The 26409-nt window shown below is 46.4% G+C and overlaps 1 protein-coding gene across 7 annotated transcripts in view; it reads left to right on the forward strand.

Moving 5' to 3' along the window:
* Nucleotides 1-26409, forward strand: part of LOC109490461 — a 252703-nt gene that overhangs the window by 194721 nt on the left and 31573 nt on the right. Inside the window, exon 8 of one of the 7 annotated variants that reach the window (XM_034659954.1) lies at nt 7008-9131. The exons of the other annotated variants lie outside the window; for them this stretch is intronic. Coding sequence (XP_034515845.1) covers nt 7008-7328 — 321 coding nt within the window. The 3' untranslated portion in view covers nt 7329-9131. Of the gene's footprint in view, nt 1-7007; nt 9132-26409 lie in introns of those variants that run through there. 7 annotated transcript variants of the gene reach the window in all.

The following is a 26409-nucleotide window of genomic DNA, read 5'->3' on the forward strand; positions in this document are numbered from 1 at the left end:
TGTCTTTTGGTGGGTTTTCAGCATGTTCTTTACTCCTCAGAGCTTGTCCAGCTAATTGCAAAGTAACACAATGAAAGGCAGGGCCATGGACACGTTAGCAGGAATTCTTCATAGGACACAGAGACTTGTGTTTAAGAGCATTTTTCCCAGACTTTACTTTCAAAGTCATCCAAAATGTACAGAGGCAACTTGGCCCATAATGCCCAGGTTCTCTTCTGCTTCTTGCCTCACCAATAGACTGCTTGCTGAATATATGGCAGGTCTGATGGATTTTCCATCAAGCCCATCATATCCTGTTTTCCTTGTACCAAACTCAGGCGACAGGAGCTGCCCACCAGCCACCTCTGCCAGCTGTCCTCAGCCACAGAGGTGGGCGTGCCCCTTAGATTATGCCATTTCCTTTGGGACTTTTACCCTTTCAGCCCTGTCTAAATTTCTGCAACCATGGTATCCCCTCTCCTGCTTGACTGTCAGTCACCACATTTCCTTCCTGTTTCTTACATACTTTGCTCTGGGATTACGTGTGCCTTTGGGTTTTGTTGAAATTTGCAGGTTGACTTGGCAAGAAAGTTGAAATTCCTTTTGTACTCTTCTGTATTAAAACTGGAGGTCTCCGGCATGTTTTTAAAATATTCATATTTTAAGTATAGAGAAATTCAAATTTGGAAAAAGATTTTGTGCTGCATTATCTGTAATATTTTAGTACTCTCTCATGGCATATACTTTTTCACAATTCGAGGATTTTTATTAAACACAGAATTTTATATGGCTTACATATTTAACTTGATTATCAAATAAAATTTTTTGATATGAAAAAATAATGATGTTTATATTTTATTTTCTATATAAACACAATTTTGGTAGAGTTTACATTGAAACTCTCTAAAATTTTTAATTTCTAAGAAAATTGGTGTCACACACCTGCTAAAATCCTTAAAATGCTTAATGTTGCAAAATATATACACTCATATGGAAATATAATTTTTCTTTGCATGATTCAAATATTAAGGACCATTTTCATCTCTCTTTTTTACCATCAGGTGGTGCTAAATATGTCATATTCTTAATGATAAAATTTTCAGGAATGTTCTCTATGTATAGTTAATAAAGGTAGGATCTTTGGATAGATTGACATGAGTATTACATCAAAATTAAGAATAGCATGATGAGGGGCGCCTGGGTGGCACAGCAGTTAAGCGTCTGCCTTCGGCTCAGGGCATGATCCCGGCGTTATAGGATCGAGCCCCACATCAGGCTCCTCTGCTGTGAGCCTGCTTCTTCCTCTCCCACTCCCCCTGCTTGTGGTCCCTCTCTCGCTGGCTGTCTCTATCTCTGTCGAATAAATAAACAAAATCTTAAAAAAAAAAAAAGAATAGCATGATGAGAAAGTACAATGGTTTTATATAATTATATAAACTACAGAGATATATTAAATACCAACAGCATTTTTGCTGTTTTAATATGAATGGCGTCATACGCCAAAGGGAATCTGTGGTGTTTTGTGAAGAACCGCTTGGGAGCACCTTGCCCCATAGTTATCACAGGAGGTGTATAGCCCTTTTTTCAATATCATTTTACTCCTTTGTTCTTCGCTAAGTTAGACTTTGCTTAGTTTGTTCACCTAACACCAGTTACCAGTGTATCCGATTTCTGCACATCATATGTCGGGGTTGATTTGGGTTGACTGCAACAATTTCCGCCCTCGGATGGAACACGGTTTCTGTAATTTGCTTTCTTGGAGAGTGGGGATGAGGAGTTTCACATAACTGCAACCTCAACAATTTTTTTCTCTTGCGTTCACACTTCTGCTCATTAGGCAGGTAGAAATGTAATAGACCTTCCAAAGGGGAGCAGGTGACTCTTAGTGGCTCTGGATTGAATTTCAGCGGCAGGAATAGTTTTCATGGAGCAACAATGTTAATTATTAAATTTCTTCACAAAAGAGGGAGAAAAAGAGAGGTCCTAGGTGACTGATTTACAAATCCCTGGGGAGCGTTTGCAGGTATTCAATGTTGTATTCTTTTAACAGATTTTCTCCTTAGCAAATAAATGTTTCCTTCTTATGTTTTGAAACTATAGTATAGCTATGAATACAAATATTTGGAGACACTCTTTTATCTCATTTTTAGATAAGTGTCTTTTAAATTGTTAAGGGTTTTTTTAGCTTCATCGTTTAACTGTTATCATGCTGGGCAGTGGGAAGCTGAGCCTGTCAGGTATAGTGCAGGAGGTGGTTACCTGAGCCAGGTGAGATCCAGCTTAGGAGAGAGCCTAGGCATGAAAAGGGGGTGGTCAGTCTTGCCTCTTACACGTAGGTGGCTCTTAACAGAAAGAATGGTAAGGAGACTTGGAAAAGGGTTCCTTTTCCATCTCACTTTTCATGTGCTCTCGTGGTCCTTCCTGGCTCTGGCACAGCCTCTGTGCCTCTTGTCTTCTTCCCTCCTCTTCTGGTCCCCTTGGTGCTTGGTCTCAACCCAGGGTGCCCTGCACCCTCCTAAGGGACAGGCCCATCACCCTATGATGGCCTCTTACGGATAAGCTCATAATGTGGAGGCCAGAGAGGCCCTGCAGCTGTGCAGGCTTGGGGTGGGAGTAGGGGAGGAGAAGAAGGAAGGAGGGGAAGCCGGAAGAGAGACTCGCCTCGCCTCTCCCTGCAGTGACTGCCCCTTCCCCCTCCCGCATTCCTCTGAAGGCTAGGCAGGAAGCACAGTCAGAGGGCTGAGCCATCCTGTCGGGTAACTGGGGAGACTGGGCACCTGTGGCTTGCACGATGAGGATTTTATTCCCGGCCAGAGTGCTGAGCCGTCACGGTGGGGAGATGTTCTGGGCAGAGTGGCTTCCTTTAAATCAGGCTTGGCCAGCTGCCATCCTCTGGAGCAAATGGCCCTCTCACCTGTACGCTTTCATGAAGAGCTTTTCCAACATGAGGATTGCTGGGCTGTTCCCCCGACAGGGGTTTATCACACAGCTCAAGAGCATCTGAACGGATTCCAAGCCGGCCGTTTCCCAAAGGACTGTTGGGCACGTGCAGGCCACTGTGTGACACACACGCATAGATCACTATTCAAGCCCCTGCAGGACTTGAACTCATGACCCTGAGATCAAGACCTGAGCTGAGATCAAGAGTCAGATGCCTAACCAACTGAGCCACCCAAGTGCCCCATAGATTACTATCCAAATAAAGCACAGGCCAAGAATTTCACCACTTCTTACTGGAGACATTTCATTCATTAACAAATATTTTAGTTATACCAACTTCTCTGGAGCTTTTCTGCAGGTTTGGGGTTTTTTGTTTGTTTGTTTTTTGTTTTTTTGCATCCGTCTGTTTTGGAGATTACATTTTAAGCAGGGAACAGAGGGACAGGTAGGACTCCAATTTTATGTGGTGATTGGTGGCTGGAAACTAAACACAGATGAGGGAGGGGGTGGCCGGCGAGAACTCCGCTTGCTGGCGGAGGATGGCTCTGGCGGTCAGTGAGGCAGGGGACTTGCAAGAAGGGACAGAGATAGCATTCCTGCACAGGCTGGGGTGAGGTTACAGGCAGAAGACCAGACTTGGAAATTCACAGGGAGATCCTGGGAGCTGGTGTGGGGTTATCTGGAGAGGATTCGTGGACTGTCAGGGTGGCTTCAGTGTGAGACTTTAGCTGTGGGTGGGAGGAGGAAGTGGGGCACCCGGGCTGGGAAGGAGTCCGCTGGAGGAGCAGGGAGGACTCGGGGTTGGGGGGGCTGGGAGGGAGGACTCAGAAGTGCCCACCACCCCCAACGTTTGGTTCCTCAGAGACCAGGCATGCCATCAGCAGTTCAGGAGTGGGTCATGGTGGGAAGATGGTGCAGCCCTTGGGACGGGTCCTCCGTAGAACTTGGAATGTACTAAACTTTCCTTCAGGCAATTCCGCTTCCCCTCTGAACCCAGTCATCTGTCACGGGGTCTTAGTCTGCTCAGGCTGCCATTACAGTCGCCCACAGGCTGGGCGGCTTAAACACCAGACATTCATTTTCTCATGGCTCTGGGCGGGAAGTCCAAGATTAAGATGCCAGCGGGGTTGGCTTCCTTTGAGGTCTTTCTCCTTGGCTTGAAGATGGACACCTTCTTGCTACTTCTTCCCATGGTCACCTCTGGGCAAACATGCTTTGGTGTCTCTCTCCTCATGAGGACACCAGTCATACTGGATTAGGGCCCAGCCTAAGAGGCTTCCTTCAATTTAATCACATCTTTAAAGACCTTGTCTCTGACAACAGTTGCGTTCTGAGGTCCTAGGGCTTGGAATTAAGCAAATGAGTTTGCGGGTGGGCACAATCCCGCTCGTAAGTATCTCTCTGTCTTGCCACCGAGGGGAATATTCCAGTTATGGAACCAACCTTTCTTTCCTTTGTGAATCTCGGTAGGCTAAACCCTGATAAGAGTTATCCAAAATAGTCATGCATTATTTCTCTTTCTAGGGTTTAAAAATAAAGGATGCTTCTCGATTGATAAATAAGGCATGCATTACAGGAATCCTGGTAGGCAAGGAGTACTTATTTTTGACAGGCCAGAATTTCTCAAAGCCGGCATGGATCCAGGTCCTGTGGAGTTTAAAGCTTATATAGTTTCTGGTACTTTAAAAAAAAAACAAAATGATGAATATAAAATTAAGTATGGAAGGTAAAATTTATTTAGAATGGAGAAAAATCACAACAAACGATAAATCTAGAACACAGACAAATTTCCCAACCATAACAAAATCCAGAAATCTAGCATACTAAGATAACAGCCTGACACATCTCCACAGAGTCTTTTTTCCCTAGAGGGTTTGGTGCTGTATTTTTTGAATGTCTCTTCATATAACAATTTTGGAATAGTATTTTCTTTTGAGTGAGTAGAAAGAGAATTCAGTCTTTCTCTGGGCGTGGCTAAGGGATACTTGCTTCGGATTATTGGCACTTTAGGGAAATCTCTTTGAGCTGCGAGACTGTGTGCTGGCACCTTGGGGCCGCCTCTGGAGGGCTGTTCCAGGCTGCCTTGGAGAATTTCAGCTTTGCCTCTTTCTAGGCACAGGCTAATGGATACTGCCTCAGCGGCTGGTCCCTGCAGCCCCTGGTCCCCAAGTCCGAGCATGGTTGGTGGTGAGCTGGCCATTAAGGCTGGGCTGTGAGAGCCCCCAGCGTGGAGCAGAGCCAACAGGACAGAGAGCTGCTATTCAGATCCTTCTCGATCAGACCCAAGGTGCGGTTGGGGCTGGCTCGTTGCGATCCCTGGTGTGGCCACAGCTGGTTCCTAGCCTGACAACATCACCAGGGCAGAGAGGGAAACCCCCAGGCCCAACGAGCTGCATGCTTCCAGAGTGGGCAGGGGTGCTGCTTCCTCCGTATGTCCAGGAGGCAATCACGCAGGGCCGTGGAAGGAACCCGAGCAAGGGGAAGCTCTGAAGCTTTGGCTACGTTAGCAGGTGGCATCTGCTTAGTAAGCCTCCCTCGGCTGTCGTGACCCTCCCTGCAAGTGAAGATGGGTGAGGAATTTTTTCTTTCCTGAGCATTATATGGCAAGAGAGACGAGCTGTGTAAATGTGAAGCTTAGTTTCTGTCTCATGGTAACTGTTTGGTGACTGGCAGCTATTATGGTTATTAGTAAATTACCATCTGCTTTAATCATTCTCCTATGAGTTTTATCTGAACTTACGAGTCTTCCCGAGCCTGCTCATGCTTGGGAGAACTCACAAAGCTGAGGACCTACTTCAACCGAGACTCTCCGGGTTTAGTCCCCCCTTTGCTAGAACACCTTGAACAGAGAGGTGGGTGTTGCTGGATGAACAGTGTGTGAATTACCTTGCGATGTCAGGATCTGGGTAGTTCATCCCTTAGTGAGTGTCAGCTGAGTGAGTGCTCCAGGGGCACCATGCTAGGTCCAGTGGAAGGAACAGAAAAAGATACCTGACTCTTGCCCTAATCCATTACCCCCAGAGTCGAGGGAATTCAACACATTGTTAATTTAAATGCTTTGATTGTAAGACAGAAATTTTTTCCAATAGCTTAAGGCAAAGAAGGGAATTCATTAATTCATGCAATTGAAAAGTTTAGGGTAGGACTAGCTGGCTCAAGTGAGCAGAAGTGGAGAAATGGTTAAATGGAATCATTGAGACTTGACCTCCCTGGCTGGTGGTTTTGTGTTCAGGTATGTTTTCTCCACCTGCTGGATCCAGGCAGATTCAGTCTTATGTCTCCCCAGGTCAGATAACCGGTTGAAAGGAAACAGTCTCCTGTTTTCCTCCAGTATTCTGGGGACTGATGCTCTGGTTCGAACTGGCCTATGTTGGGGTCACATTCTCCCCTGACTTGGTTGCTGTGCAAGAGTGACAGGAAGCTCCGATGGCCTGGGCCTGAGCATTCTGTCGGGCTGCCTGCCAGCCCAACCCTCACCATCTGGCCAGAGAGCGGATGGAGGGCCCCTGAAGGTACAGCCTGGAACTTCCCCACAGTGGAGGCTGTGCGTGTTAGGTGGGCAAATATTGTAATAGAAGCTGTAGAAGAATGCACGGTAGCTAGATGGTGAGACTAGCCCTAGGCGTTGTAGCAGTCTATATAAATGACAAATTTGGTCACAGGGCTCAGCAAGGGATCAAGAAAAGTTCCCTGATTTGATCTGCCACCAGACTTTCAGTTCTGGGAACAAACACTGTTGTGTTATTATCATCATACACATTGCTTAGCACATGCAGTGTTTCCATGAGTATGTATTAAATGATTTCACTGTAGGATTTTGGGGGTGGGAGGAGAAGAGAGCATATGAAGACTGCTTTGACCTGAAGGTCTGAGATTATTAATTTTTGGGAACACAGGGCTGTATTCTTTTGAAAATACACAGCTGCCCCCTTTTTTCTGCTTTTGTAAATTTTCAAATTAAAATGTGAAGGGAGCCATGGGTTTGTGGCCTCTGGTAAGCAGGTGCCGATTCCATGAACATTGGTCAGTGTTTATTAGTCATTTATTTATGATGTAATGTGAGTGCTTATTTTTTCTTGTGTTTTTAGACTTCATGTTATAGTGTTTCCTTAGAGGCCAAGACAGATGGATTTCCACAGATGGTCCCTTATACAAACAGATCCTACGTGTTCACCTGTCTGTACTCACGTCTTCGTCCTCCAGCACCGCGTGGGAAGCCAGGGGGCCGAGGAGCTGCAGAGTACCGGAGCTCCCTCACCTTGGTCCCGCTCTTCCTCACGTCAAGGGCACATGTGTGTTTCCTTGTCTGTTCCCCTCCCAACCAGGGAGGAGCCTGGTCACCTGGACCCAGCACCTATGTCCAGCACAGAGTAAGTGCCCCAGAAAATATATATGGACAGAACAAATAGTGCTGTTTGAGGAATACAGGCTTTAAAAGGCGGGAGTGGATATGGGTTGTTTTGGGAGAAATTCTATTGAAAGAAGGTAGACCATCTAAACTCACACTAGACAGTAAATACACAGAAAGGCATATCGAGCATTTACGACTCGGTATCGAGTCAGGCTCTGTGGAAGTCACAGGAGAATATAAAATTAGACACGTGTTTGAGGAACTCAGGATATAGTCAAGAAGGCGATAATAAAAAACCCAAAGTACCATGTCCTCCAAACCACGGAAGTGTGATGCAGGTGCATTCTCTCTACCCTTTGGAGGTTTTGTGGAAATGGCAGGCCACGAACAGAGCCTTGAAGGTGATCAGTTGGTCAGGATTCTTCCAGGTGCAGTGATGGGAAACCTACTCAAGACAGGCTTAAAATAAAAAAAGGATGGGGGAAGGGCTTTATTAGGGAGCTTAATGGACGTGACTCAGGAGTTCAGGCCTGGAGGGCTTGGGCGGGCGAGGCGTCCCTGGGACCCGTTTGCTCTCTGCACGGTCTGGCTCTGGTCTCCTTGGGGGCGGTGCCTCAGGCCATCACCTGCACAGCCCCCAGCAGCTCCAGCCTTACAGCCTCACAGGTCTGGCAGAAAGAGAGCCCCTCTTTCCAGATGGCTCCAGTAAATGTCCTGGCTTAATTCCGATTGGCTCTGATCTCATGCAGCCCTGCACCAAACCCCACGGGAATGCAAGGGGACTCTGTCTAAGCCTGAATGGCAAGCTCACTCCTGTTGCTGGGGTGGGTCAATAATTCCACCTGTCAACCATGTGTATTGAATGCATAATGAATACATGAATAAATGAGTGAATGAGCAAACCAGTGACAGGATGGATTATGGATTTGGGGAAAGCCAGGGACATAGCTTAGAGTGAGATGTGCTTTTGGCTTCTGTGGCTGAACAGCCCTCTTGACTTGCAGCCCCAAAGGAGGCCCAAGGACGGGCTCACGGAGACCCTGCCTCACCTGCTCCTGGGGTTTACTGTCTGGCAGCGGGACAAGCCCAGCATGGGCCGGGTCTGCCTGGAGATGGAGGTGCACCCACTGTCTTTCCTGAGCAGGTGCCTGTGCTGAAGCCTCCCCCGAAGGCTTCAGCTTCTGGACCTTCTGTCCCTGGAGGCCAAGCCCAGGAGTGGCCTGAGGCCCATGCGGTGCAGTGGACAAGTAGAGATGTCCACAGACTGGTCTTGCTTTAAACCCTGAAAGCAAGACAAGGCATGGGCAGTGTCCCCGACAAGATGGTTCAGATGGGCATGCCCTTCCAAACGTTAGAACCCCAGGCTCTGAGCCCACAGGAACACAGACGGTGGAGGGTGGCAAAGGGAACTTGAAGGATGCGTGTTGCTCCAATTGGCCCCCAGGCCCCTCACTGAGGGTCCCCTTTTCCCTGCGCACCAGGGGTCATCCTTAATACCTGACTGTTACCATTAACGTCTGACTCTCAACATCGTGGGCTCTGAATGTGAGCTGCTCTCTGCAAGTGGCTTTGCTGAGGGACAGGACTCCAACCCCTTGTCAGGCAGCCTGGTCCTGCTCCAAGAGACCTTGCTCAGCTGCCCCTATTCCTATTCTGGGCGTTAGTCACGTAGACACACCCTCTTCTCCATCTCCCACCTCCACTCTCCTTCCTTCTGGAAGCATTTCGAATGGAAATACAATGTTAAATACATAAATTAGCAGAGAGATGCCGAATCAAAGTGCAAATACTCTGTATGACATGTTGTGATCCATGGCATAGAATATTAAGTCTTCTAAGGAGACTCCTATAATTATGTGTCAGCTTTCAGATTGATCTTTAAAAGAGTTGTATTATTAGTCAGCTTTCCAATCCAATACCTGGGAGCTGCCCTTATGTCTGTCTTCCCCGAAGACCCGTTCCAATCAGTCACCACACCAACTTCACATCCTTCAGACCTCTTGAATTGCCTCTTCTGTGGATTTCTTATCCAAATCACTCACTTGTCTCTCTGCCTTCAATTCTGCTTACCTCCCATTCATTTCGCACTCTTGGGCCCGTGTGATCCTGTGGAAACCCCACCCATTTGCCACTTTTACTGGCTGCTTCTCACCTTTGAGGAAGGTCCCTAAGGCCGGTGCAGCTCTTGGGAGCTGGCGTCTGCCTCCCTCCGCAGTCTTGGCTCTCACCTGCTCCCTGGCACCTGATCCTTTGAGAAGAAAGAGATTGGCTTTCTGGCAGAGGGTTCCTAGGATGACCCTGATCTTTGGATCTTCCAGCTTTCCTCCTTCCAAAGCTCCCAGGTTCAGGGCTGTCTGACATCTGCTGCTTCTGGGACAGGTGGGGGGATTCATGCTCCTAACTGCCTGCACTTGGGTGTACCAATCTCCCCGAATTTCCCCCCTGGGGGCCACCATGAGGCAGGACACTCTTTTCCCGTCCTGGTTCCTTTAGCCTCCCTGCAGGGCTCTCTTCCATTTGCACCCTCGGTTTTAACTTACCGACTTAAACAGGGCAGCACCTGGCAGAGCTGGAGTTCAATGTCAAGGCCAGTTTCCATCCAGCCCAACTCCCTGATCTGCCTTTATGCCTTCCACAAACGTAAGCTGGGACCTGGTTTGTTCCTATCCGAGTTATTGACAAAAATCTGGAAGCTGGCAGTGTTGGGGACAGACCAGTGTGCTGGGGAGCAGACTTTACTCCGCTGTAACAGAGGCACCCTCGGGGTTCAGTTTTGCAGTCATTTTCTTTTCAAGATAACCGTAAGGAATTATGTCAGGTTAATTGCTGAACTCCAGAAACACTGCCATGTAGGGTGTTGACTGGTATCTGGTGAAGCTGGGTTTGGATTGCAGGTTCCTGGCGGGGAGCTGAGTGAGCCCAGACAAGTGGGGAGTCTCTCTCGGCATTTCAGTCTGCTCTCTGGGAGCAATGACCCGAGGGGAAGTCCTGGCTCCACCCATGTGTGGCTGTATGACTTTTGCTAGGTATTGGTGTCTCGTGCACAATGGGATAACAAGGACCAAACCCCATGTAAATGGCTTCAGAAACAGTCTGTAAAAAGCACCGAGCAGTGTTAGCTCTTGTTGGTTGGTTGGTTACAGTTACTATCGGTACGGTTACTATTGGTTGGTTACAGTTACTGTTACTTAACCTCTCCTTGCCTCAGGTCCCCATCCATGAAGTAGAAATCCGCCGCTAAAACCCCTCACAGGGCTGTTGTTGGAGAAGCGTGGGGAAATGTCCTCACCAGCTTCCAGCCTGGCGGAAGACCCTGGTCAGTGGTGCTGGCTAAATTGTCAGAGACCAGAGTGACATGAAGGGAGAGGGACAGTGTGTGTGTGTGTGTGCGCTTGTGCAAGCCTGTGTCTCAGTGCTCTGCTGTAACAGATTTCCTCCTGTGTTTTGAAAAGTGCGATGGCTCCCTGATTTCACAGGTTCAATCCCTGCAGTACATATATCCCATCGCGGGTGGGCAATTACACCCTTGGCAATTGGTACTCCCTAGGGATTAATGTTTGGTGCCAGCTTTAATGTTAGAACCATAATTAGAATATTCATTATGCTAATAGCGTTACACCATTCATCTTATGTATATTGATGTATGAGAAGATGTGATAATACCATGTAACTTACTTGGGAGCAGGTAGGCTAGTGTGTCATGTGAAACATCCTTTTTCTAATCAGCCGAGACAGGAAGGAGGAGGAAATGAGCGTTAACCCAGGACCTGCAGTGCTCCCAGAGCAGTGTTAGGTGCTGCAAAGACAGGGTCTCACCGAATCTTCACAGTCGTTCGGAAATAGGCGCCACTAGCGTCTGCATTTCAAGGGGGAAGAACACAGGTTTGGGTCAGGAAGTACAGTCTTCCGTGTCATAATAGTGAGCTGGTGCTTAAGCCAGGAGGTGAGCCCAAGGCCCCTTCCACCAAAGTGCGAAACAAGGCAGCCATTTCTCTGTCCAGCTCCATGGACCTGGAGAAAGATCTCTGCTTCTTTCTCGCTCCATTTCCACCTTCCTCACAGGAGGAGTAGCCAGACCCGCTGCGATGTTTGCAAAGCAGGTGGGAGTTTTCAGCAGGAGAGGGAGCAAAGCAAACATGAAGCACTGTTTAAATAAAAGCAGGAGCTCATCATTCAAGTTCTTTATTAAAGGAATAGAAACATGTTAGTACAAACCAGAGGCAGGGCTCAGAATAATGCCTAGGTTCTCAGTCTTAGTGATTTTTAGGAGATTTCTAGTAGTGGTGTAGTCTTTTCTGTCACTGTGACTATAGGGCGAGGGGGGCGGGCAGGAGAAAGGATGGAAGGGGCCCCAAGGGAACACATTGAAGACTGGGTCCTTCATCTTCCTCGGGGTGAACTCTGGATGTGGGGCCTGGGCCCCCTCTAAGCCCAGGCAAAGGAACTGGAGGTGGCCCAGCAGGAGGGCCCTGACTGTGCATTGGGAGTCCTGGCATCCCCCGGCAGTGACCATGAACTCTGGGTTCCTGTCTGGGCTTCTCTCCCCTCCTTTGTAAGATGAGACTATGCCAGCCTGGATTCTTTCAGTTGCAAGTGACAGAAACTCGAGTAATTTGAGCTGAAGCTTTATCTTGGCCTGCAGATGAGCCTCCTTAGGCAGTGAGAAACTTGGCAGGCAGCCTCTGTTGGCTTACCAGCCTCCGTTCAGGACTCTAGAGAAAGAAGGCTATCCTCTCTAAGTATCCACACCTAAAATTCCAGGGAAGGTTCTAGATGGTCTGTCCTGGCTCACAGGTTTACTCAAGTGCCTGTGGCCAAGAGGATGGGATTCAATGGCTGATTTTTTGTCAGAAGAAGGTAGGGAGCAGGGACACTGGGCAGACAATAGCCATTGATGTCTGCCAAGGAGAAGGAATAATCCTTGTGAATTCCAAAATAAGACAAAATACGTTTGCCTGTTTTACCAGTTAAATATTTACTAATTTCTCCCATATAAACTTTCTCCTTTCCTTACTTTCTTCCCTCTTTAGTGAAAACAAAATTGTTTTCAAAGGAGGAGGGCATTCTATCTGCCCGTTCAACATTTCTTCTGTTAAAGATTTGTTTAATCATTGACTGGCTTCTCTTCCCATTGGTGGGTACAGCAGATCACTCTGCAAATCCTGGGGCATCTGCACAACAGTCAGGACGGACACCCAGATTGTGAAGGGGGGCTCTTCACTGCCTCTATCAAAGCTGGGCAAATTTAACTCCTCTCTAGCCCTGTGTTAAAATGTACCCAGAGGAAACAAGAACACATTTAAAATACTAGATTTTATTATGTAACAATTTTCAAAAGCATCTGAAGCTACTTACCCCAAACACTCACTCACATGCATACATATGATACACACACACACACACACACTCAAATGACACAGCGACCAACCAGCCAGCAAACCAGAAGAGTGATAGTAGCAATTCAGTACATTTAACCAAGAGATGGAAATAGGGACATAAAGCAGCAAAGAAGTGAGTAGATGGGTAAACTCTGAGACATAAGGTGCTAAGAGTGACCGTGGTTTAGGATCACACTTAGGTCTGAGGTTCTCAGCATCAGGACAAAGAGACATCCTGTGACCTTTGAGAGCGAATCAGTTACTCTGGGGCAATAAAGGTTTCCCCTTCGAGACAGGCATTATCATACCCATCTTTCCTAGCACCATGTTCTAAAAGAGATTTTGTGTCTGAATTTCCATATAAATATCTATGAACGGCACAAGGGACTATTTTCTGAACTATAGAAACGGATGGCATGTGGCAGGCTCTATCGATAGGCACCACGAGTAGTGAAGTCGAGGACTTCTGGCTGGTCAGACTGGGTCCAAACGTAGAATTCATCTGGGGGGATTGTGGGAGGGGCACTTGTTTTAGAAACTAGGATATGATCACACACACCCATGATTGTTAAGTTCCGGGCATGTCAGTCTATTGCCTGAGTAATTTCACGTCCTCACATCAGGCCAAGTACCGTGTCCTTTCTGAAATGCCCTGATGCCCTCAATGTTCTTCAAACGCCACTTCTGGGGAATGTTTTCTGATTTCTCCCCAGGCTAATGTGTCTTCCCCACCACGCTCAGACCTCTCAGAGCTCAGTCTGTCTGCATATCCCTTGCACAGTGCCTGGTATATATCACAATTCTTTTAGCAATTGTTTGTCTAATGTATGGACAATAGCTAAAGGCCCATGACCTTTACAAAATAGGAAAAGAGACAGTAGTTAGGCAAATTTCAGGTGAACCAGCCTACAATCTTGAATTAGATGCCATTTTTTAATGCACAGGCGATGAGACAGATAAGAATGTATCTGCCAGGGGAATCAGTAGGAACTTTCCAAAGGATTTAATATACCTTTATTTAAGCCATTCATCTGAAGAGAGCTGAAATATTGGTTATGTTGGAAGAATCCATCAGTCCGTTGATGATATTTAGAATCCCTATCAAGGGCTAGTGCAATTATAGGTGTTGGAGACATAGCAAGGATAAGAGGGAAAAAGCCAAAACGAAACAAAATGAACAACCCATCTGCTTCTAGTGGGGAGAGATGCACGGTCAAATAGATAAGGTTATTTTGGGCAGTGATAAGTAGTGTGAAGAAAATGTCAGATGTGAGGGGAGCAGGAGGGGTGGCTCTAGTTTGAGAGGCCCGGAGGAGGAGATGGCTCTGGAGCTGAGACACGAACGGGAGGAGAGGCAGCCATGTGAGAATGGTAGGAGAGCAACCTCAGGACGGAGAGACACATGCAAGCCCCAGGGCCGGAGTGAGGTTGGTCTGTGCCAGGGACAGAAGGCTAACGTGGCCTTCTGAAGACAAAACATCCAGGCAAGTCAGATGACCAGGAAGAGCTGTACTATGCAGGGGCTGGTGGACCCACTGATTTGGATTTTACTCTGAACACGTCAGGAACTTGCTGGAAGGTTCTAAGCTGGGGAGTGACAAGATCTCCGACATAGGCTTTGCAAAGATTATGCTGGATGCTGGGTGGAGCGCAGCCTGAGTGAGGTGTGAGGAAGTGGGGAGGCCAGACGGAAGGGTGGCAGTCGCTTAGGCTAGCACAGAGGGCGGTGGCTATGAGGAGTGGGACGGTGGAGCGGTGCAGGGAGGGTGGTGGCTGGATGGCGCTGTTCTCAAGCTCCCACCGGTTGGACCTGCTGCTTCTAAGTTTCTGGCTAAGCAGCTGATTGATGGGGGCGGTCCATCTCCTGAGAGAGAAAAGGTGAGGGGAGGACCTGGCTTGGTGGTGGCTGGCTTACGGAGGAGGGGGCAGGTGGAACGGCCACTGAAGAAAGTGTTCCAACCACGTTGTATTTGACATGCCTGCTGGATTTCCGAGTTGGTTTTAACTCATGGGAAGCTGCTTCATCACAATCGTGTTTTTAAAAAAGTCTTGAAATACAGTGAATTCTACTTCTTTCATGGAGGTCTTAATTTTGTTTGACTTCTAGGCACTAAAATCTGCTTCACTCACCACGACATCGCCTTCCTTTTGTGTTCCATTCATCCTGCTCTTTCTAATTACTTTGTTTCCTTTCTGTTGCTTTGGAGGAAAAATAATAAACCCTGTCATTTTCCACTTCCTTGAGATACCATATTTCAATAGAGCAAATGCCTGCAACTCATTCATTCGCCCATTCGTTCATCTAACGGACATTTACTGACCTCTTGGCTCTGCGTGAAGCTAACATAAGAAGTTGAAATGGGGATATGCAAAGAAAATAGAACAGAATGTGGGATGATGGAGAGGTGGCTGAGTGGTAATAAGTAGTCATGGCATTCAGTTGCAAGAAACAGAGAAAAGAGGGGAGCCATGGAGGAGATGATCCTAGGGGATGCTGAGGGTGACTTTGAAAAGCTCCTTGCAGAACGAGAAGTTCATGGAGCAGAGGGGACAGTGAAGCAGGCTGGAGCCAGGCTGGAAGAGCTGTGGGTGCTGAGCAGAGGAATTTGGACTTTGAGAGATTGGAGCTGGTCAAAGATTAAAATAATTTCACACTACTCTCCCGGTGGTTCCAGTGGGACCAAAGGCTCCCTAACCACCTGCACCTGCAGTCTCGTCACCCGGGGACATGGTGCCCCGGGCATGACCCGCTCACCATGGGAACAGAGCTCGTTCTCTGGACCCTTGTTACGCTGACCTTTGCTTCCAACTCTGGAAGGAATAAAGTATAAACACTACTGTTGGTGGTACGATTGCTCATTGCTTTCTGTGGCCGAAAAAGTAGGGGTTCCATCTGCCAGCATTTTGAAATAAGCATTCTGGTTTCTACATCTGGTCAGACCCCACCCTGGTGGTGATACAGAAATGCATGTGTTCATGTGATTGGTGTTGTGGGTGTGATTGTGTGTGTGTGAGTGTGACCGGGTGTGAGCATGTGAACCTTGGTGCATGCGTGTGTACGTCAGGTTGACTCCTCTGTGGCCAGAGCCTGCCTGTGCTGAAAGAACTCACGTCAAAGTAGAGATAAAATGCTTGTAAAGACAATTCAGAGGCAAAGAGAAAGGCTGTTTTTGTTGCGGGAATATTTTCAGGCAGTTTAGAGCGAGAGGCTTCCAGACATGGTTGGAAGCTAGGCTGGGCGTGAAAACAAAGACCTCTGTTGCAAACCTCACGTGAAGGGCATGTCAGCCATAAATATTTAGTGTTATTAAATGCAAGTATTTATTAAAACACGCGGCTTTATTTTAAAGGATTTCTGGGTTTATTGTGCTGAATGTCAACCCGTGTTAGCACGTACGGCTTTACCTTTCAGAGGAAAGGTTCAATAGCCGGTATTTAGTGAGATCTGCACACCTACGAGCTACAGATGGTTTCGTTTTATAAGAGACGAAACTGCCTTTGGTGGAACTGATTAAATATAAAAACACCACCATCTGCCACTTATTCTAATATAAAATGGTTTGGGCAGATGCTGACATCTTTCGAGATGATTGATTCATCCCTGACAAGAGAAGATGTGCAGAAGGTTCCAGCTGCCCACTGCTCAGACAATACCAGTTTACAGGTGCAAACACCAGTCCAGGCAGCTTGACGCGGAGGGAGCAGGTGAATAGATGGCACTTTAATAAGGAGCGGCCATGAATTTCTAAGCGCATTCAGTGTCTTCTCCCCACTCCTTGCCTCCCTTGACTTTTGGCCCCCATTTTAGCTGGAAGAATATTCTACACACACACTGCATTCTATTCAGCGCCTGATGTCGCAGCACTGGGATGACTGGGAGGGGTCTATTTTAGTGTCAAAAACGTTCAGATGCTCTATGCGTGTGCTACTGCTGTGTATAGGATTATTTTTTCAAAGCAGACTGTAGGATTTCATTAAAACATATATTGTTTACAAAGAAGCCAAGCCACATGTTACAGGCTGACTTAGAAACAGCTGCATCCCTTGTGCTCCAACATCCATGGTGTTCTAATGCCCTTTACAGAAGTGTCTACATTTGTATCTTTGTGTAGGAATGTTTTCCTAACAATTTGTTAACAACCTGAATACTTTGAGAAGAAAAATTTAGACATCAAGACATTTATTGGTGCTATGTTTATAAAATATCCGTCTATTTATGTAGTGATTGTTAGATGCAAAATGATTTATCTTCTCTGATAGAATTAAAGCCAGAGGTGAAGCTGGTTTTTTTTTCTTTTTCCATCTGGTTCATCGCATTTTAGAATATGTGAGTTCTTTATGGATGATTAGGCAAAGTGATTTAAGACTATTTCTTGATACTGTTTTCAATTAAGTGCAGTGAGCCCGTGCGTATCACAGTGCACTCGGGCCGCGATTGCGTGTGCATATAATGGTGCATGTTTGTGGAGACACCTTTCCATTTTGGTGCTCATAAAAAATTTGGTTCTGGGGCGCCTGGGTGGCACAGTGGTTAAGCGTCTGCCTTCGGCTCAGGGCGTGATCCCGGCGTTATGGGATCGAGCCCCACATCAGGCTCCTCCGCTATGAGCCTGCTTCTTCCTCTCCCACTCCCCCTGCTTGTGTTCCCTCTCTCACTGGCTGTCTCTATCTCTGTCGAATAAATAAATAAAAATCTTAAAAAAAAAAAAATTTGGTTCTTTGAATCAGATGCCCATCCACTTATTTCTTTTCTATTTCTTGTTACTCATTTCTTCTGCTGTCTTCTCTGATCATCAAAATAGGAGCATTAGATTTTGTCTATTTCTCTGCCAGCTATTTAAGTGACCCTTGTAGTAGGTGTTAACTAGAAACTTCTTTCTGTTCACATTCTTAGCATCTTTTCTCTCTTCTCCTACTCATACTTTAGTCTTGACACATTTTTCATATTCTGTCTGCCTCTTTACCCACCACCTGTCTGCTGCCCTTCTTGATACTGTTTCTTATCTTACTTCTCTCATTCCTCCAGATTTGGGGAATACTAGGGTTCACCTTTTCAAAGTCATAGGATACTCTGAGGGGTAGTTTCCTTCCTACTTCGCCACACCTATCCCCACACCCTTCTTTCCAAACTCTCGCCTCTCTCTCTGTCCTTCCCTCCTCTTCTCTCCCTTCATAGAGCACCTGCTTGCCGAGAGCTGGAAATGCAAGGAAGAACAAGATACTGTTATGGGTATAACTGTGTCCCCTCCTCCCAGAAAAATTCATATGTAGAAGTCCTAACTCCCAGTACCTCAGAATGGGACCATATTTGGAGATAGGGTCCTTAAAAAGTAATCAAGTTAGAGTGAAGTCATTAAGGTGGGCCCGAGTCCAATCTCACTGGTGTCCTTATAAGAAGAGAACATTTGGACAAGACTCACAGAGAGGGAAGACCAAGTAAAGACACAAGGAGAACACAGCCGTGCACAAGCCAAGGGGAGAGGCTGAACCACATTCTCCCTGGTGGCCTCAGAAGGAACCAACCCTGCAGATGGCTGGGCCTCGGACTTCTGGTCTCCAGAAGTGTGAGAGAGTAAATATCTGTTATTTAAGCCCCAGTCTGTGGTGCTTTGTTTCCGGAGCCCTAGCTAACTACTACAGAGACCACCCTGCCCTCAGTGCCCCGCTGCATGGGCGATAAAGATGTGAAGAGCTATCATGACACAGTGACAGGAACTCTAATGCAGCTCATAGCAAGTCAGAGTTTAGGCCATCTGAAACGGCCAGGAAGGCTTCTTGGAGAAGGGTGCATGAATGTTGAAACTTAAAGATGAGTAAGGAGTTTTCAGGCAGGCATTTAGAGGAAAGTATTCTGGGCGAAGGGAAAGTCATGCAAACTTAGGAGGGAGGGTGTAGGAGAACTGTGGTCATGGATGTTTTGTCATGACTCAGGTAATGATGGTAACTTTCACCCACATTCCCCGTCCTCGATGACATGGCCTTACCTCCTGCCTCTACACCCTCCTTCAGTGAAGGACATTCTTTATTTGGTGAGCAAATACACTTGTCTCTGGAATCCAAGGTAGTGTTTCCAACTTTGGACTTAAAATGTGAGTGGAGCATGGGTCGTGCTGTCTGTCTTCACAACTTACTGGTTTAAAACAACCATATATGGTTGTGTCTTACAGCTTTGTGGCTTGGCTGAGCTCAGCTGGGCAGTTCTCCCCAAGTCCCTCCTGTGAACAGAACTGGGATTTATCTGGAAGCTTGACTGGGCGGGGTTGCTGGGTGGGCTTCCTCGCTCCTGTCTGGCACCCAGTGCGATGGCTGCAGGAGCGGCAGGTGCTTGGCTCTTTCTCCCCATGCTGCTTCTCCACGTGCTAGTTTGGGCTTCCTTGCAACAGGGCATCGGGCCTGGCTTTCTCCAGAACAAGCCTTTCAAGAGACAAAGGCAGAAATTTGCACCCCAACCCCGGAAGTCATGTAGCAATTCTTCAGCCACATTTTACTTGACATCACACCAGCCAAGATTCAAAGTGAGGGGGGCTTCAGAAGGGCAAGATGTTGGGGATGTGTGGTTAATTGGAGAGTAGCTCCCATAAGCATTTTTTAGGTAGTAACACTGGGTTGGTGTTGGGTTCCGTCTTCCTTGTGGTAGTGAGCTGACTCCGTGAGATCACAGTCAAGGATGTGAACTACAGCAGGTGCCACGAAGTAGGTTCTCTTTGCCTGTGAACACTGGACCAAAAGAGTCTCAGATTTAGTAACTAGGTCTCCTTAGCTAGAGTGGATGACCGCATGCAGATGTCACAGCCCAGAGCTCTGGTGGAGCATCCAACTGGGGCCAAAGTTGACAAGGAACAGAGATCAGAGAGTTTTCTGGCTGGTTTGATTGCTACAGGGTGACTCAGGGAATAAGGAGCATCCTTTATGAAGCCATTAAACCTGTCTTTAATGAATGAGGACCCATTAGCAGGACCCTTCCAGCTTATAAGGAGTACCTATGAGCCACCTGATTCTATGACCCATGAGTCATCATGGGGGAGCCTTCAAGGAAATCTTCTCTGAAGCCAAAGCAACTGAAATATAAGTTAAGGTGAAAACTTAAACTGGCTGCTAATTCCTTTTCTGTGAGTTCTCTTTCAGCCCTAGTTAAAAGGATTAATTCTTCAAAGCAAGGAGCCTTGTTGGCTAGATGGTTGCAAGAGCCATGGACATCGGCAGGGACGGGATGGTTGGGTTTCAAGTTGTAGGCAGAAGGCAAGCATGATCTGAACTTCCCGTGTGCTCCTTCCTTCCTGGGCTAGCCCACTGCGCCGGGGGCTCCTGGCTCCTGTTCCTCAGGTGGCATTGCTCTGTCCACAGCCTCTCTAATGGCTCTCCCTAATTTGTGCCATTTTCCCTGTGATATTACTTTTCATTTTTCCCCCCTGCAAGCAGATTTCTTCTGCCATATGCTCATTTAATTCTAATTGTGGTGCATGAACATCTTGTGTAGTAAGTGGCCGCGTCTCTGGAGGCTCCGGGAAGCTGAGCGCTGCGTGACCCGTGAAACCGTGTCAACGTGAGAATCTCACTGGGCAGGTCTGATAACTTGGAGCTCTCATTCCTGATTAAAAATAGCACAGGTCTAGAATATTTCTGTCCTTTTAATAGGAAGGCCATACTGTTTGATTGCTCCTGAATTGCACCGTGCTCACATATCTGTTAGGGGAAAATCGCCATGCAATATGTTTGAGAAGTTCAGTTTCTCTGAGTGTAGGACCTCAAAGTTTGAATCTGGCATGTGAGGGCCGAAATAAGAAATGGTCATTTTTAAATTCCCCATTACCAGGAGTAGAAATGTCCCAGGCTTGGCAAGTTGACAAGATGCTGACCGTCCTCACCAGTAGGTATTATTGGGAACATCCAAGGCATGCTTACTTTCAAATATGTGCCTTGTCAGGGGAAAGGTTGGCTTCCATCTGCTCAGTGTCACCCTACCTGTGTTGCAGGTAAAGGGAGGGGAAGGAAAGGCCAGGAATGACAACCTGCCCCATGATGCTGAGTTCCTGCCTCCGGGCTAAAGAGGGAAATGATTTCAATTTGGGGCAGAACTGTAGCATCGCTCTTTCTGGAAACTGTCTGATACCTCTCTGTTCATGTTGGCTAATGTCATTAACCCTTTCTTCTCAGTGCCCCTTCTATGGTCTGCCCCTCCCAGAAAGCACTCCTGGAATTCGAATCTCTTTGGATAGATGCGCTGGGCTGCCATTTTTCTTGTGGTGCGGTATCGGCCATCTGGAGGGGTGGCTGGAGCCAACTGTGTTATTCATTCAAAGTGAATGGTGGTGGCCGACCCCAAGCTGTGAGTTCTAGTCTGTTATGTCAGCAACTTGGTAGGGGGAGATGCTCTCTATAAATCACTATGAACCAGGTTCTTTCATACCTCTGAGATTTTCATGGGTTCTCTTGTCTCAAATGCCTTTCTTTCGCTCGTATATCTAAAAAACAACTTATTCCTAAAAAAATCCCACAGCTATATTTGAGTCACCTTCCCTGCAGGCTATACATATATCAAATGATCAACAATGGTAGTATTTTGAAACTTTTTACTCCTTAATGCTTTTTTGGCCTTAGTCGTTCACTTGTCAATCTTTGTATTTCCAAACTACTTTCACATAGAAATTCTTCTAATCTTTTGGGTTGTTTTTGTTGCCTTTCTCCTGGTTCTCTCACCTCTTTCTGTAGAGATGTTCACCAGAACAGCATGGGTGTTTCAGGGGAAAACTAATTCCTTTGCCATTTCACAGAGATTGAATCTGATCTTTTTTTTTTTTTCCTCACAAGAACTATGTGCACTGCGTAATGGTTGACAGATGCTTTTTGTTTACCTTACGATCGTGTTTCATAGTTTTGCTTGCTATGTTGGAGGGCAGAAACACCTTGAACTTTCAAGAAATAGCCCGTGGTGCTTAAACACAGCCTTTTTCCAAATCAGCCCCAGTGGGAACAGTTACACCATGGAAATTGGCAGAAACTGCAAATCAGGCTTTTATTTTCTTGACTTATCTTTCTTTTTTTTATCAAGAGCCAGTTTACCATTGCATCTCTAGTTATAGCAGATTGCTTTGCTTCCCATGGGCTCCTATGTCCAATTTAGATTAGCTATGATTCACGGAATGTTGGTGTTCTATGTGCTTGTGATAGGAGCTCATTCAGAAAAGAAAAGGGGTTTTGAACAATTATGGGGTAAACACAATTAAACATTTTTTAGAAAGATTTTATTAATTTATTTGAGAGAGAGAGTGAGCGGTGGTGGAGGTGCCAAGGGAGAGGGAGAAGCAGGATCCCCGATGACCTGAGCCGAAGGCAGATGCTTAACCAACTGAGCCACTCAGGTGTCCCATCCCAATGGGTGTGTGAAAGCTTGATGTCGTCAGGGGGTGGGGGTACCACCTGAACTAAGGGAGCTCAAGGGCTTCACGGTGCCTCCTTATCTGGTCTGCTTTCTTCTCTCCCTATCTCTCCTGGTTCTTATTCACCATCCCATTTGTATAAAAATATGCTTGTTGGCAACGCAGTCTTTGCGACTTGATGAGATATCTTTTTTGAAAGTCTAAATGAATTTGTTGTGTTTGTTTTTCCTAAAGTGCTCTCTTCTCTTCTCTAAGATCCTAATTGGTTAGATATTGCTATAAGGAGAACACTGCCCCCTAATAATCGTGCTTATGTGCTGTGTGACCCCACCCTTGATTACAGGTCATGTCTGCCTGTGACATGTGCAATGGTTCTAATCTAAATATAACATAGCCACATGGCTTTTCTGCTTATAACCGTGATTCAGTGCCTATGTTTGCACAAGGCTGGGACTGTTCATTCTGCCTAAATTCAATCAAATATTGTGACCATATCACTGTTTCTTGTAAAGCATTTCTGCATGTTTTTGGAATTTTTTTTGATGGTCCATTGATATGAATTGTGAAAAACAGTTCAAATGGAGTATTAACAAATAACAAGAAAAGATTTTCATATGGAAGTGAGAATCAGAAAAGAATTGTTAATTCTATGAGTAAATACACATAAATTTTCTCAAGATAATATCTGCATGTTTCCCAAGATCCATGCTCTGACGGTTTGCAAGTCTGTCTTACTGGGATTTTCCTGGGGGGTTGGGGGGCAGAGGTGACTAGTGGCCTGACACCCCTTATGAATGGTCAAAACAAGTGAACTTCTGAGTGATAGATGCCCTTGAGGTCTCAGAGCTGTTGGGAGATTACCCCTCATGTGAATATTCATTAGGTGAGGGCTGCTGCCTGCAGCTCAGCTTGGAGATTGGTAACAACTCCAAACTGGGCTTGGATGTGATGATTTCACTTTTAAGAGCTTAGGTTAAGGAAATATCCTATATAAGCAAGGACAGTCACTGCATACCACTTATACATTTTTTTATGCTAAAAAGCATCTTTTTTTTTATTATATGATGTTAGTCACCATACATTACATCATTAGTTTTTGATGTAGTGTTCAGTGATTCATTATTTGTATATAAAACCCAGTGGTCATTACAACACGTGCCCTCCTTAATACCCATCACCGGGCTGAGCCAACCCCCCCTCCCCCTTCCCCTCTGAAACCCTCAGTTTGTTTCCCAGAGTCCATAGTCTTTCATGGTTTTTCTCCCCCTCTGATTTCCCCCCCCTTCGTTTTTCCCTTCCTTCTCCTAATGTCATCCATGTTATTCCTTATGTTCCACATATGAGTGAAACCATGTGATAATTGTCTTTCTCTGCTTGACTGATTTCACTTAGCTTAATCCCTTCCAGTTCCATCCATGCTGATGCAAATGGTGGGTATTCATCCTTTCTGATGGCTGAGTAATATTCCATTGTATATATGAACCACATCTTCTTTATCCATTCATCTGTTGAAGGGCATCTTGCCTCCTTCTACAGCTTGGCTATTGTGGACAATGCTGCTATGAACATTGGGGGGCATATGGTGCTTCTTTTCACTACATCTGTATCTTTGGAGTAAATACCCAGTAGTGCAATTGCTGGGTCGTAGGGTAGCTCTATTTTTAACTTTTTGAGGAACCTCCATACTGTTTTCCAAAGTGGCCGTACCAACTTGCATTCCCACCAACAGTGTAAAAGGGTTCCCCTTTCTCCACATCCTCTCCAACATTTGTTGTTTCCCGCTTTGTTAATTTTTGCCATTCTAACTGGTGTAAGGTGATATCTCAGTGTGGTTTTGATTTGAATTTCCCTGATGGCTAATGATGTTGAACATTTTTTCACGTGTCTGTTAACCATTTGTGTGTCTTCTTTGGAGAAGTGTCTGTTCATGTCTTCTGCCCAATTTTGACTTGATTATTTGTTTTTTTGGGTGTTGAGTTTGAGAAGTTCTTTATAGATATTGGATACCATATTTATCTGTAATGTCATTTGCAAATATATTCTCCCATTCTGTGGGTCAAGATAAAAAGCTTCCATTTTTACATTTAAAAGGTGGAAAGCGTTCATGTCTAGCAATGGAGGATTTATAAAGCACGCCATGGTAGGAATATAACACAAGTACTATACCAATCACTTAAAACGATGATATTGATTTATACTTATTGACATGGGAAATACACATTACATATTGTTAAGTAAAAAAAAAAAAGCTGCTCATCAAGTAGTCTGTATAAATACATTTTTGGGGTAAATTTTATATGTGCACATATGTTAAACCCCGCAAATGTATGTGTATGCACAGGCAAAATAGGGAAATTTACGTATCAGGGTGTTAATGATAGACTTCTTTTAGAGAAAGAAACAGAAGTTAAATTTCTTCTTTGTGTTTGCTTCCTTATCTGATTTTTTAAAAACACCATAACTGTTTTATTTTAAAGAAAAAGTAACCCAGAAGCTGTTGGTTTTATCCGTCAGGTCTGGGTGTATTTGCAAGGCCCTGAAATCCCTTACTTCCCACTGCTGGGAGCCACTCTCCCTACATCCTGCCCACTGGCCCAGTCTTGTGTGCTTCTGTCCCCGGGGCCAGCCTGGCTGTGGTCAGATGTACCTGAGCTCTGTGTTCTGGGGTCCCGTGCTCTGGAATTCAGCCTACAGAGGCCTGCCCTTCTGCCTGTCTGGAACTCTGCCTTGTTCCTGAGCCCAGTACTGGTCCCTGGGTTTTCTGATCCCTGTCCTTGGGTCCTTCCTTGTGATCTGCAAGGTCCCTGCTCTTCTGGGGGCCATCCTGTCTTTGTGGGTCTCCCCTGATGTTGACCCAGCTCCCCCAGCTGTGGTTGCTGACATCCTGCTCTACTGACAGACCCTCTGCCGATCTCCTTTCTTAGGGTCCATCACGCATGGAGATGTGACCTCACTGCCTACGCACCATATACCTGGGATCGGTGCTGTACGCACCAGGCTGGGCTGCCTCTCAGGGCCTGCCTCTTGTCCCCTCATTACTGTGCCGGGCCATGTGGTGGGTTTCTTTCCTGCTTGGGCCTGGTCCATTCTGCCTGGTAACCATGTCCATTCTCAGGGAGAAATGGGGGAGATTCCACCCTGTGAGGCCCCGTGGCCCTAGACAAACCAACTCAGACCTGATGCAAGATAGATGTGGGTGTAACTGTTGATAAATCTGGATAAACTCACTCATTCGATGGGAATCTGTCAGCTGCAATGATATGCCAGGCAAGGCCATCTTAGGTGAGAGTCCTGAGAAGAGTAGTTTGTGGATCACGGAGCCTTCTGATTTGGTGGAGGCACGCCTGTGCTGTCACCTTAGCGCACTCTGAAGCCTCCCTGCTCCTTCCTCCCCATCCCCGTGGGCCTGCTTTCCGACAAGAAACCAAAGATGCCTTGCAAACGGCTGTTAAGACTTGGGAGCAGGGGTCTGTCTTGGAGTGAGGTCCTCCTGGGGACTGTTCCAGCCCCAAGCCAGGCAGATGTAACTCTCCGTTATCCGTGTGGAGCATCCCCTGGCTCTTCCTGGGCCACTGGCTGTGTGCCAGCCTCTGTCTCCTGCCCCATCCTGTGCTTATCTCTGCCTCCTTCATAGTATTGGCCCATCAGCCCCCTTTTCCATCACTGATGATTTTTTGTGGGACACAATTCAACCCATAACAGTCCATCCTCAGGCTGCTAAAAATGCATGTCCTTCTCACATGTGAGATCCATCTCTATGCGCTCTATTGGCCTCTTGAATGGCTCTAGCTAACCGTAGGGGCTCTGAATGTAGCCCACAACATGCTGAATGCTTCTGTTTCGTGAACTCATTTGATACAACTTGTGGTAGATAAACCAGGCCTGACTCAGAGGGAACAGACATTTAAAAAATTATTATTTTAAAATATGGAACCAAGGCCCAGAGGGCTTTAGTGGGTGATTGAAGATCCCATGGCTGGTGGGGGGGTGGTGAGGGGCCAGGTCAAGACCCTCTTCAGGCTCCCCTTCAGGCTCCCACTGCTCCCATTCTGCAGCACTCATTTGTCTGTGTCTTGTCTAGCAGGAATTGATTTATTGGTGGACGACCTCAGAATCTATGTATTTTTTCGGGTAGGGTATGTAATAGGCATGATATGGTGCAGAACAGGTGAAGACAAGTACCTTGAAAGGCCAAAACCACCCTGGAAATCACCATAATGGGGTCTCATAACTGTTGGGATCTTCTCCTTAGTCCAACTGTTTGGAATTTGATTCAGGGATTCCACTGTATTGACATTAGCTTGGAGAGCACACCAGTTATGCTTTTGGGAGGGTGGAGAAGTTCTCTCTTCCTAGACGGGGAATCTGGGAAGATTTTTGTTCT

This window comes from Ailuropoda melanoleuca, chromosome 4, assembly GCF_002007445.2.
Source record: "Ailuropoda melanoleuca isolate Jingjing chromosome 4, ASM200744v2, whole genome shotgun sequence".
Lineage (NCBI taxonomy): Eukaryota > Metazoa > Chordata > Mammalia > Carnivora > Ursidae > Ailuropoda > Ailuropoda melanoleuca.